A 12514-nucleotide genomic window follows, 5' to 3' on the forward strand; every position below is an offset into this window, starting at 1 on the left:
TGGCTGTTATTCATGAAACTCAGTACACCAGGCCTTTGCCATAACCATACCTCCCAATCATCATGTTTTCTGTGGGACAGTCCTGATTTTGACAGTTCAGCCCACAGTCCCAGATTTTTATTAGAAAGTCCAGACTCTCTTTGATCACCTGCACTAATGTCAGAAAAAGATACAAAGTTTCGGAAACTTGAAATAAGAGGCTTTTTAGCAGAGAGCTCAGTACGCAGCAGCTGCACTTAGATACATTTGTTACAATTTAAGACAATGAAAGACACAATTGTAGCTAGTTAAGATAAGCAGGACTCATAGGGAAATTGAGACTCACAGCTTAATGGGCAATTCACTTTCATTAGCAAAACATAAAAAATGGCCCTAAAACCTCAAGAAATGTGTTCAAACTTCATAACCTTCCAAATTTTGTAAAATGGAAATGGTAATTAGGAGGTGTGGCCATAAAATGGGTGTAGTGAAAAGTTTTTTGCAGCACATCTTTTTGCCCCTCTTTTCATTTTTCAAATGTTGGTGTAATAAAAGCACCTGTGCTGCGGGGTCGCCCGCCGTGCCATCGGCGGGGACGCCCGCCGCATGGTCCTTAAAGCTCCGGCGCCATGTTCTTAAAGGCGCAGGCATGCTGGCGTGTTTGCGCCAGCACGTTTTGCCGCACTTTTTGGTGCGAAATTTGAATGCTATTTAAGGGCCATTCATTGTACAGCCCTTTGCCCGTAATAGAACTTAGTTCTTGTGGTTTCCTGAGCCTTGTGCGTCTGTCTTGTATTCTGATTATCCGTGTTTGACCCAGCCTGCTTTTTGACAATCTGACAAATCTGTATCCTGACCCTTGTCTGTGTACGACAACTCTTCTAGCTTAACCCCTTGATTGACTACCTGGTTTTGACCCTTGCCTGCCTGACGATTCTGACATCTGCCTGCCTCGACCCAGCCTGTCTGACCATCCTTCTGCCTAACCCTTTTGTAACCTTGACCTTCGGCCCAAAAGACTTTGCTAACAGCCGTGCCCCTTTGCCGGCCAGAACATCTCGCCTTGTACCTCTCGTTAAGTCCAGGTGGCACCCAAGTAAGCTGAGGGCTCCTCCCGAAGCCCAAAGGTGGTCACACTACTGGTGAAGCCGAGCCGAGACCAGGGTACTTGGCACTTGTTCTGGTATTGGGTGCCGGTCGTGACAGTTGGGAGTTATGCCATAACACCGGCAACAACCAAATCTTTACTAGACTTGACTTTAGTTGTGGGGGTGTTATGTTCCTTGCATGAACCCAAGGAAAGCATAGGTCACCTAGTGAAAGCAGTACTTTTTATTGATATTTTAATGATGCTGAGACAGGGGCATGGCAGACTTTTCGTGGCTCATTTATTTGTATAAAATAAGTCTCTCAACCCTGTGGTCCTTCCTGCACTTCAAAAACAACTGAAGGTTGATTATAGTATAGATGTTATAAGTATTACTGTTGACACTTTGTTCTACTGTCACTAACTTGTACAAAAGTCTTCATCTTGCCCTACTGTTACCATCCTGGCCCATTGTCTCCTCCTGTCTTAATCTTACTCTAATGTCAGCAGCAAAATTAGAGGGGGGGCAGGCCCTGGCGTGGGACGTGCAGCCAGGCCCCGTCCCCCTCCATACACCTGGAAACGGCTGCATTTACAGCTGCATTTAGGTAAAAACACAGTGGTGCACGAGCTGCCGGGGGGCCCTGAGGGGGTGCGGACCCTGGCCCAACCACACCCCCTGCTCCCCCGGTAGTTACGCCGCTGTCTAATAATGTCACCATCTTGCCCTACTGCCCCTATCTTGTCCTACAGTTACCTTCTAGCTTGACTATCTCCATCTTGCCCTACTGCCACCATCTTGCCCTAATGTCTTCACCTAGTCTTACTGTCCCCATCTTGGCCTACTGTCCCTATCTTACCCTACTGTCACCATCTTGCCCTACTGTCCCTATCTTGTCCTACAGTTACCATCTAGCCCGACTGTCTCCATCTTGGCCTACTGCCACCATCTTGCCATATTGTCTTAATCTTGCCCTACTACCACCATCTTGCCAATCTTGGCCTACTATCCCTATCTTGCCCTACTGTCTCCATCTTGCCCTACTGTCTCCACCTTGCCGTAATGTCTTCACATTGTCTTACTGTTGCCATCTGGCCCTACTATCTCTAACTTGCTCTACTGTCACCATCTTGCCCTACTTTACCTATCTGTCACCATCTTACCTTAATGTCTTCACTTTCTCTTACTGTCTCCATCTTGCTCTACTGTTTCCATCTTGCCCTTCTATTGCTATCCTTCCCTACTATCACTGCCATGTCCTTTTATCTCCATCGTGCCCTACTATACAAGGTTGTTCCAGTTCTTCTCGGCAAAGGCAGAAATCCTGGTGCTGCTCTATTTCCAACAGCAGTTTTGTAGCGATTCGTATCTAAGGGCCCAATACCTGCCATCGAGATAGTGGTTTGGGCTGCTGGATCATAACTTCAAGGGATTTTGTAACAGAACAGTGGCTGTAGGCCCTCAAAGTAAACATCTGTGCATAAAGTACAATAAAAATACAAAACTTTTATAACAAAACAATTTACTATATTGAAAGTTTCCTTTATCTGCTCCATCTTTGTGGCTGGTGGCTTGGCCGCCTTATTAGGGGGGTTCTGGGTGTAACCCGGCGAGTCGGGCACCTGGAAACAGACAACCAGAAGACGCTGATATGTTATCAGCAGGGAAGGACAGGACAACGCGAGCCCCGGCTTCTCTCCAGGGCCAGAGGGAGGGGACAGGGAAGGAGAGAGGGGCTATTTTTAAATGTCCACCAGTGCCCACCCAATGCCTTGTTCCTTGTTTGTTTCCTGATGAACAATGCGACGTGAAAGAATTGCTTGGTGCAGCGCCAGGAAAAGGCTGCAGAGCTGTGCAGAGTGCAGGCCCAGGAGGGGTCACCAAAGAGAGAAGGCCAGAGGGGGAAGCCAAGACCTAAACAACATCCCATTGTTACTGGAGGTGCCGTCCAACTGAGAACAGTAAGGAGATGTGCCAGGCTAAGCCAACATGGACATGGGCTGCCCTTACACCAAAGTCCAAAAAGGGAGCAGGTTTGAGGCAGGGGTGTAGTAGACGCCAGCTGATTAACAAACCTGGAGGAGAATTGACCTCTGCTACATTGTTTCAAAAGTCAGACCCAGAGAACAGAAAGAGACAGACAGACGCTGCATTGAATAGCAATAACACTGACACCCAACTATAAAACCAATGAAAAATGAGGAATGAATAGAGATTGGGAAGTTGCTTAAAATAATATGGTCTTTCTTAATGCAATGCAAGCCCGACCCTGACTGTGTGGCACAAAGAAGTTCACCACATACAATCCTGTAATGTAAGCTGGCTAAAGGACAAGGAAATTAAAACATATTGGGGTTGTCAATTTGTGACCCCCCGTGGGCTAAAACAATGCCAGGCCAAGCCATTTGGGCACCATAGGCAGCCTGGCACTATGCCCCCTGTACACATGCACAAATGAGTTGACAAGGAGGGTGGGTACGACCTAGACACATGCCTCTTTTGCCAACCCCTAGTCCAAAATCACTCTTGCCCAGATTCCACCGCTCATTTACATACTTGTTCCCCCTTTGGTGGTGGGGCAGTCAAGCACGGGTCTATAGGAAACAATGGCTCACTGGATTGGGCCTGGGGTGGCTACCTCTGTCTCTGTAGCATAGTACTCTGGCCTGGATTCTTCTTTAGAGAAAAGCAAAACTGGCATGGGGTAAAAAGTTACCCACTTTCTCACAGGAGGGGGGGGAGGCTATAACATGGATCTGCCCACTCCTCTGTAAGCTCCTTGCAGATAATATCACAACCAGAAACCCATTGCTGCCAGCCAGTAAAGCTTCCCATTTAGGTCTGGACTAGGACTCAAAATAGGCCCTGGCATTTTAAATACACAGAGGCCCAACCAGCCCCCCACCAGCCCACTCCACAGTGACTGTCAATGGCATCTTACAGCAGCCCCTCTGGCATTTGCCAGAACTCACAGATTGTCAGTTTGGGCCTGTTCCAATTGTGCCCCTGTATTGTGGCCCTAAGAGGTCTAACTGGAGAGATAAGAAGATATAGACGAGGCAGAAAAAGGAAAACCACCAGTTATATCGGTTTATAATAAAAGTGCAATAACACAACAACATAATCCTATTAAAAATCCTATTGACATTTCATTATGACATTTCTGCACTAACTCAATGGCCAGTTTTTAACTTTGGAAAGTTGGTCAGTGAAACGCTCTGTCAGAGGAAAGGATCGGCTTTAATTCGCCCGTGAGGGTAAAGAAAACATGGAGGAATTGCTGCTATAAGGAAGGGGAGTGAAGCCGGCCTGTGTTTGCCGACGTCTCACTGACAGAGCCACGTCCCCTGCTGCTGAGCAATGCACTGAGCCTGCACATAGGAGCCCTTTACTCCAGCCGGAAACTTTCCAAATAAAAGCCTCTGTGTTTTGGATGAGGTTTTGTTTAATAGAGGCCCAATGTTCCTTTCCGGACAAGAAACAAATCACTGAAACATACACAGGGACATGGAGCATCTTGGGGAGGCTCAAGGAGGCGATTATCCTGAACTTGAACAAACATCATTGCTTTGTCACCCCCAGCAGCCCATGCTTGTGCCTCACATATACTATAACCCTTGTGTGTCCTAAGGCACATTCACTTGAGTGACATATTTATTTATATACCCTTTAATTACACATGCTCTGTTATACAGATAGCTAGAATCTTAACTGCCATAAAGCAGGGCAGGACTGCAGATTCCAATGGGGATCAGATAGAATCTGTGCAGCCATTTGGACAGAACATTCTGTTAATATACAGATAGCTAGAATCTCAGCCATAAAGTAGGGCAGTACCGCTGCTAAGACACTCCACTTTACTAAACAATATACTAGAGAAAATGTGACAGATTCCCCCTACAGCCACACACAATTGGTAGATTTCTGCTCATTGCTGTTGGTCCCTGTTAGCAGATGCCTAAGACCTTGCGAAATAACCATGGAGAGGCCACATGCAGAGAGATAGACACAGGCAGCTGGTTACAATTTCCCTTTCTCTTATTTTGAATTCTTTTATTGTGAAGCCAAATGCCAGAGACAGTCCATACGGGATGCACAGGGTGAGGGGAGGAGAACTGGGGTTGAAGCTTCCCTGCAAATGGACTGGACACCAGGAAGAGAGGGACAGAGAGACCAATATTTTATAGTATATTCAATGTTTAATATGTTGGGCTTTTATACACACACAATGGGCTTTGAACCAAATGATTCTATAACGCCTGTGTCATCTGTGGCACCAGGACAAGCTTGGTAACATGGAGACAGTAGAACAATTTGGAAACTTTAGGAGAAAACTGAGATAGCAGTAGCAGGGCAATAATAGTTGGACAAGTTGGAAAGACTATGGCAAGATGGAGACGGTAGGGTAATATGGAAACTATAGGACAAAAGTGAGAGAGCAAGGTGATATAGAGACTTTAGATCAGGGGTCCCCAACCTTTTTTACCTGTGAGCCACATTCAAATGTAAAATAATGTTGGAGAGCAACATAAGCATGTAAAAAGTTCCTGGGGTTACAAATAAGGGTTGTGATTGGGCATTGATAGCTTCTATGTTGACTTGCAGCCAACAGGAAACTCTGTTTGACAGTACACGTGGTTTTTATGCAACTAAAGCTTGCCATTAAGCCAAGAATTCAAATATATGCACCTGCTTGAAGATCACTGGGAGCAACATCCAAGGTGTTGGAAAGCAACATGTTGCTCACAAGCCACTGGTTGGGGATCACTACTTTAGAGATAATGATGGAAATAGTAGGCTAGAGTGGGACACAATGGAGACAATAGGGTAAGATGGAGACAGTTGGATGAGGTGGAGACAGTAGGACAAGATAGAAAGCTAGCTTAGAACAAGATGAAAATAGTAGGCTAATATGGAAACTATAGGACAAGAGTGAGCAGGGCAATGTGGAGACAGTAGGACAAGATGGGTATGGTAGGGTAAGATGGAGACTGTAGAACAAATTGGAAGTAGTATGACAAGATGTAGACAGTAGCACAAGATGGAGAGACAGTGGAAGAAGTTTGAGAGAGAAGGGCAAGATGCAGATAGTAAGGTAAGCTGGAGAGACAGTAGGGCAAGATGAAGAGATTAGGAGAAGGTTAAGAGAGTAGAGCAAGATGGAGACAGTGGGGCAAGATGAAGACAGTAGGGCAAGATGGAGACAGTAGGGCAGGAAGGAGACAGTGCTGCAAGATGGAGACAGTAGGGCAGGAAGGAGACAGTGCTGCAAGATGGAGACAGTGGGGCAAGATGGAGACAGTAGGGCAACACTGAGAAACTTGGGCAAAATGGAGACAGCAGGGTAATGGAAACTAAAAGATAAGAGTGAGAAAATATGACAATGTGAGGATTGTAGGACAAGAGGGCCTACATTTGGCATGTACAGATCCCTGAACCATTAATTTCCCTGAAAACCCAGTGAAACTTACCCACCATAGCACCAGCACTCCCCCGAACCAGCCTAACTCATTCCCATCAATATATTCCTATTCCCACTATATTGCTATATTTACAGCATCATTGCCTTGTACAGCCATTGGCTGTATTCAATTGCCCCATGCCGTGTGTGTGTGTCTGTGTGTAAATGTTCTGTACTGTATCTAAGGGAAACAATATGGCAACAGGAATTGATATGGCAGCTCCCACTCAAACATATCAACAGATATTCCCAGAGGAGGAATGTTCTGGGCACACAATGATCTGGCCTGCTCATTAGGAGTAATATCATTTGCAGAAATGATAGGAGGGCATTTTGACCACAAGAAGAATGACTTTATTTTACATAATTTCACAGGATTCACAGATTTAAAGTTTTTTTTGGGGGAAAACAAATATTTTCCATGTTAAACAGAACAGAGCCAGGACAGTGACTTTCCATTTCCTTCAGGACAGAAGCGCTTGTTTGTCACCAGAGTTTTTGGGTTCGCTGCTATTTTTGGGCATCAATAGGCGGTTTTGTCCTTTTTTACTTTCCCATCTGTTTTCTTTGACATTTTGGCTTCACAGCAACTCAGAAAATTAACTCCATGACTGCCTGCAACAACTGACTCCAGTGTGTGGGGTAAAGAGATACCACAGATCCATTAAAGTCTATGGGCAACCGGAAGTTCTTTTGTCGAGGGCTCTAGAGGGCACAAATGTGGCTTGCAGGTCAGGGTGTGTCATCCGGGGGGCTCTACCCTAGTTTTTAAAGCTGCATTGCTACCCTTGTGACAATAAAAGCAGCCACACGGGGTTTAGTCACCTGAAATCCTCCAGAAGTGGTTGAACTACAACCAACCCCAACACTCCCCTGTCAACAGCTGGTAGTTGTAGTAGAAGAGTACCTATATTTACATAACATGTACATGCTGAAAGGGAAACTTACAATCCATTTCGATTCATACTTCATGGCTGCTTAGAAAGCAGCACAGTCTGCACCGAGCATCTTAATTAAATACTAATTAAATACTGGATGCAGTTATTATGTCTGGCATTTAAAGATGAGAGGCGGCAACCCTACAGTTGAATGTTGACATTTCAAACCAGTTAGGACTCGCCCCTGTTGGGACCCCTACATTGCCCCCCACCCCCCAGCAGCTGCTGGATATGTTGTTTCTACCTGTGTCAGACAGATGATAGATGCAGGCTGTCAGGGAATTCAGGGATTTCTAGTGAAACAAGACCATTTAAAAACATTTAGCTACTTTTTTCCCTGCTGAAGGATCCAGGCAGGCAGAGGATAGATTCAGGCTGTCAGGGGATTCTGGGATTTGTAGTTCAAGAGGACCTTTAAAAGACATTTAATAAATTGTACTTTTAGTAACCTTGACTTTGAAGGGTCAAGCCCAGGCCAAATGCCTTTCTGCTACAACCAGCCTAAATCCAATTCCTAAACACTGGGTGCCCCCTAAATCAATTCCTAAACACTGGGTGCCCCCTAAATCAATTCCTTAACACTGGGTGCCCACAAAATCCAATACACAAACACTGGGTGCCCCCTAAATCAAATTCCTAAACACTGGGTGCATTCAGGGGATTGGATTTAGAGGGCACCCAGTGTTTGGGGATTGGATTTAGTTTTCCCTAAATCCAATCCCCTAAATCCAATCCCCAATCCCAAACACTGGGTGCCCCCTAAATCAATCCCTAAACACTGGGTGCCCCCTAAATCAATCCCCAAACACTGGGTGCCCACTAAATCCAATCCAAAAACACTGGGTGCCTTCTAAATCCAATCCCTAAACACTGGGTGCCCCCTAAATCCAAGCACCAAACTCTGGGTGCCCCATAAATCCAGTTCCCAAACACTGGGTGCCCCCTAAATCCAATCCCTAAACACTGGGTGCCCCCTAAATCCAATCCCTAAACACTGGGTGCCCCCTAAATCCAATCCCCAAACTCTGGGTGCCCCCTAAATCCAGTCCCCAAACACTGGGTGCCCCCTAAACCCAATCCCCAAACACTGGGTGCCCCCTAAATCGAATCTATAAACACTGGGTGCCTCCCAATCCAATATCTAGACACTCGGTGCACCATAAATCCAACCACTAAACACTGGGTGCCCCCTAAATCAATTCCTAAACACTGGGTGCCCCCTAAATCAATCCCCAAACACTGGGTGACCCCTAAATCCAATCCCTAAACACTGGGTGCCCCCTAAATCCAATCCCCAAACTCTGGGTGCCCCCTAAATCCAGTCCCCAAACACTGGGTGCCCCCTAAACCCAATCCCCAAACACTGGGTGCCCCCTAAATCTAATCCCTAAACACTGGGTGCCCCCAATCCAATATCTAGACACTCAGTGCACCCTAAATCCAACCACTAAACACTGGGTGCCCCCTAAATCAATCCCTAAACACTGGGTGCCCCCTAAATCAATCCCCAAACACTGGGTTCCCACTAAATCCAATCCACAAACACTGGGTGCCCCCTAAATCAAATTAGTGTTTGGATTTAGTGTTCCCTAAATCCAATCCCCTAAATCCAATCCCCAAACACTGGGTGCCCTCTAAATCCAATCTCTAAATACTGGGTGCCCCCTAAATCCAAGTCCCAAACTCTGGGTGCCCCCTAAATCCAGTCCCCAAACACGGGGTGCCCCCTAAATCCAATCCCCAAACACTGGGTGCCCTCTAAATCCAATCTCTAAATACTGGGTGCCCCCTAAATCCAAGTCCCAAACTCTGGGTGCCCCCTAAATCCAGTCCCCAAACATGGGGTGCCCCCTAAATCCAATCCCTAAACACTGGGTGCCCCCTAAATCCAGTCCCCAAACACTGGGTGCCCCCTATATCCAAGCCACAAACTCTGGGTGCCCCCTAAATCCAATCCCCAAACATTGGGTCCCCCCTAAATCCAATCCCTAAACACTCGGTGCCCCCCAATCCAATACTTAGACACTTGGCGCACCCTAAATCCAACCACTAAACACTGCATGCCCCCTAAATCAATCCCTAAATACTGGGTGCCCCCTAAATCCAATCCCTAAAGACTGGGTGCCCCCTAAATCCAACCCCCCTACAATGTGCCCTCTGCCCCTATCTCCCCAGGAAACCTTTGCTTCTTCCTGTGAGTTTTTCCCTTCTCCCCCCATAGACATAGGAAGTTTCTTTCACTGCCCCAGTAGGGCCACAGCATTCCTCCTGCCTGTCCCGTTATCTGCTGCATGCCAGGGCTCCTCTCTCCTCCCCCCACCCCCTGATACTCCCTGCCAAAAAAACAAGCTCCTCACCCCCCTCCTTCCTCATTTCCTTAACAGCATTTCCTGAGCTGAATAACCCAGTGATTTGTAAGAAAAGGAGGAAAGAGAGAAAAAACAGATAGGGCCCAAAAAAAAGGTCCTTTGCAGACAGTGGGAGTTTGGGACATGTTTAGCTGGGTGTCAGGCTGGGTGTCAGGCTGGGTGTCAGGGATCCCTGTGTAGGAGAAGCTGTCCTCCCTTCATTGCTTTTTTGACTGCTGCTACTTCTGCTGCTGCTTAGGTGGCACATTGAGCCGTCTTCCCTCTGGAGTCTTCCCTTTGGAGGTGATGTCCTCCCCAGCCCTAAACTATCTGTCACTGGGTCACCTAGAACTTCTCCCACCCCTCCTAGATCCTTTCCTATCTGCCTGCCCCCTCCCCAGCTCACTGACAGCTGAACTTCACTGGAGCTGCCTGGATTTCCATGGGCTGCCTTGGACTCTCTAGGACACCCGATGTTCCCTGCAAACCCCTGAGGGCGAGGCTCCTGGTGCCCCTCTGTTGCCCAAGAGGATTTATCTGATTTAATTCACTTTTTAACTTGGAGAGGGAGGGGGAGGGTTCTCCCTCTCTGGACCAACTCATGAAGAACAAGGGAGCTAAGACGAAATTTAAGAAGAAAGGCTCCATTGGTGCATTTGGCTGTGATCTAACGGAGTACCTGGAGAGCTCTGGGCAGGATGGTAAGTGCCTACTTTATAGGGGAGAGTGAGGGGGGGAGAGTAGGGATTTTACCCCATTATAATCCTGCTGTTACTTATACCACTACTGCTGCTAAATATCCATTCTGCCCCTGTGGCCCAATCACTGTACTGTACAGACTACTGGACAATATAGTAGTGGTCAGACGCACAGTCTGGCAATGGTAATTATCATATTATGATTGAATATACCCCTTAACCCTATGTGTGACGCTTCTCCTTATAGAACTGGGGCAGTTTGGCTGTGATTGTATCATTGTATCACTGCCCATATTCACTTCTCACTGGGTCACTTGTTGCAAAAGGAAAGTATTTATATCAATATGACCAGGTTGTTACATGGCTGAAATATTTCGAGGCTCCAGCTGGGCAGGAAACCCCTCCGGCGACTAAAAGGGCGACCTGTGGGCAAGAAAGGGTTAAGTCCTGGCCAGTTTGCTCTGCCCAGTCCTCTGCCAGGAGCATCTGATGTGAATTAACTGCACAAGTGTGTTCTGTGAGCTCTGAAGTGCTGCTTGTAAGGGGAGCCTGGGTGTCTTAACCCCTTCAGCACTGGGCTGCCGGGATTCAAAACTACCCTATGAATACCAGATAGGTGGAAAGTTTAAGAAACATCAGATTTGGAAGGTGGATAAGGTTATAGTGTGTTAACCTTGCAGCCACCAATAGTTTACACCACCGCATACCCTCCTGGATTATAGGAATATTTTACTTACAGCGTGCGGGTAGGGTTAAAAAAAAAACACGGCTGGTTGTGTTGCTGTTGAAGACAGGACAGTACTTGGTTGGTGTGGCACAGATTGGCAAAGCTGATTAATATGTCTTTATGAGATTTGGGAGATGCTGAGAATGATTGATATGTGTATAGGTGCATGGCATGTAAAACTGACAGTTAGTACTGGATGTGAGATGCTGACATTTCTACTGAAGCAGATCAGTGCTTGTTCTGAGCAGTCTGAAAGCAGCATCTCAGCCAATAGGGTTGTACTTGGGTATAGGGATTACTTAGGGACTCAGCACTGGCAAGTAGAGAATTTTGGTTGGGACTGCCATACTAACTTCATAATAATCTACATGCAGGGGGCTTTACCAGGTAACAACTAGATCACAAGGGAGGCAGGTGCTAACCTTTGGCAATGTCAGAGGCCCAATATATGCAGCCTTTAGCCACCCATGTATGGTTGCCTCAGTGGCACCTAGGTCCCCTTTTCAGTGTTTACCTTGGGAACCTTTTCTTGCATTTAAGCCACACCTTTTACTTCCACCAACTGCAAAATTCCCCTACTATCAAGCCAAACCTTCTCCTACCTCTGAGGAGCATCCTCTACTAAACTACACTTTCTACCACCATCATGAGCCAATTCCTCTAAATTCTATTCACATGGAGCCACACCTTCCTCTATTTAGCCACACCCATTCATTTAGCCATGCCCTCCTCAATTTAGCCACACCTTCTCCTGCTGCTGGGCTTTCCACTAACCCTCACCCACTCTTTTTGGAGAAGGATATAGAAAATAAGGCCAGTATATCTAGCTCTCCCAGCACCCCAGGTGTACTAGGTAATTAACAGGTCAGCGTCATACATACCCCAATGGCATATGAGAGTTGTAGTTCAGAAGAGAGAGAAATAAACTGAAGAACAGTGGTAGAACCTTCACAATACAGTCCAAACACTGGGTTATGTTTGGCCTCTCCCTTGGATCACCTATAAGGATTTGAAGGCTGAATGTCATTGACATTTGTTTGCAACCTCATCTATATGTGACTATGTGTAATACAGAACAACTCCCAGCATCCTCCCACCATCACACCTGAGGCTGCGTTGTTATTCTAAGGCTGTGCATGGGACAGTAATTACAGTTTCTGTGGGGGGCAGATAATTAGAGCTTGGGATGAACCTGATAGGCTGTAGGAATTCTGTACTCACATTCCTACTCCTGAATATCCTCATTTTCACTGCCTTTTGTTTTTCCTTTACTTG

At 46.6% G+C, this 12514-nt stretch overlaps 1 protein-coding gene across 1 annotated transcript in view; it reads left to right on the top strand.

Moving 5' to 3' along the window:
* The first annotated feature begins 9841 nt into the window (after nt 1-9841).
* arhgap31.S (Rho GTPase activating protein 31 S homeolog) overlaps nt 9842-12514 on the top strand; it is a 68703-nt gene continuing 66030 nt past the window's right edge. Inside the window, exon 1 of the mRNA XM_018248977.2 lies at nt 9842-10515. Within this exon, the coding sequence (XP_018104466.1) occupies nt 10416-10515 (100 nt within the window). The 5' untranslated portion in view covers nt 9842-10415. The remainder of the gene's footprint in view (nt 10516-12514) is intronic.

Source organism: Xenopus laevis, chromosome 2S (genome assembly GCF_017654675.1).
Source record: "Xenopus laevis strain J_2021 chromosome 2S, Xenopus_laevis_v10.1, whole genome shotgun sequence".
In the NCBI taxonomy this organism is placed as follows: domain Eukaryota; kingdom Metazoa; phylum Chordata; class Amphibia; order Anura; family Pipidae; genus Xenopus; species Xenopus laevis.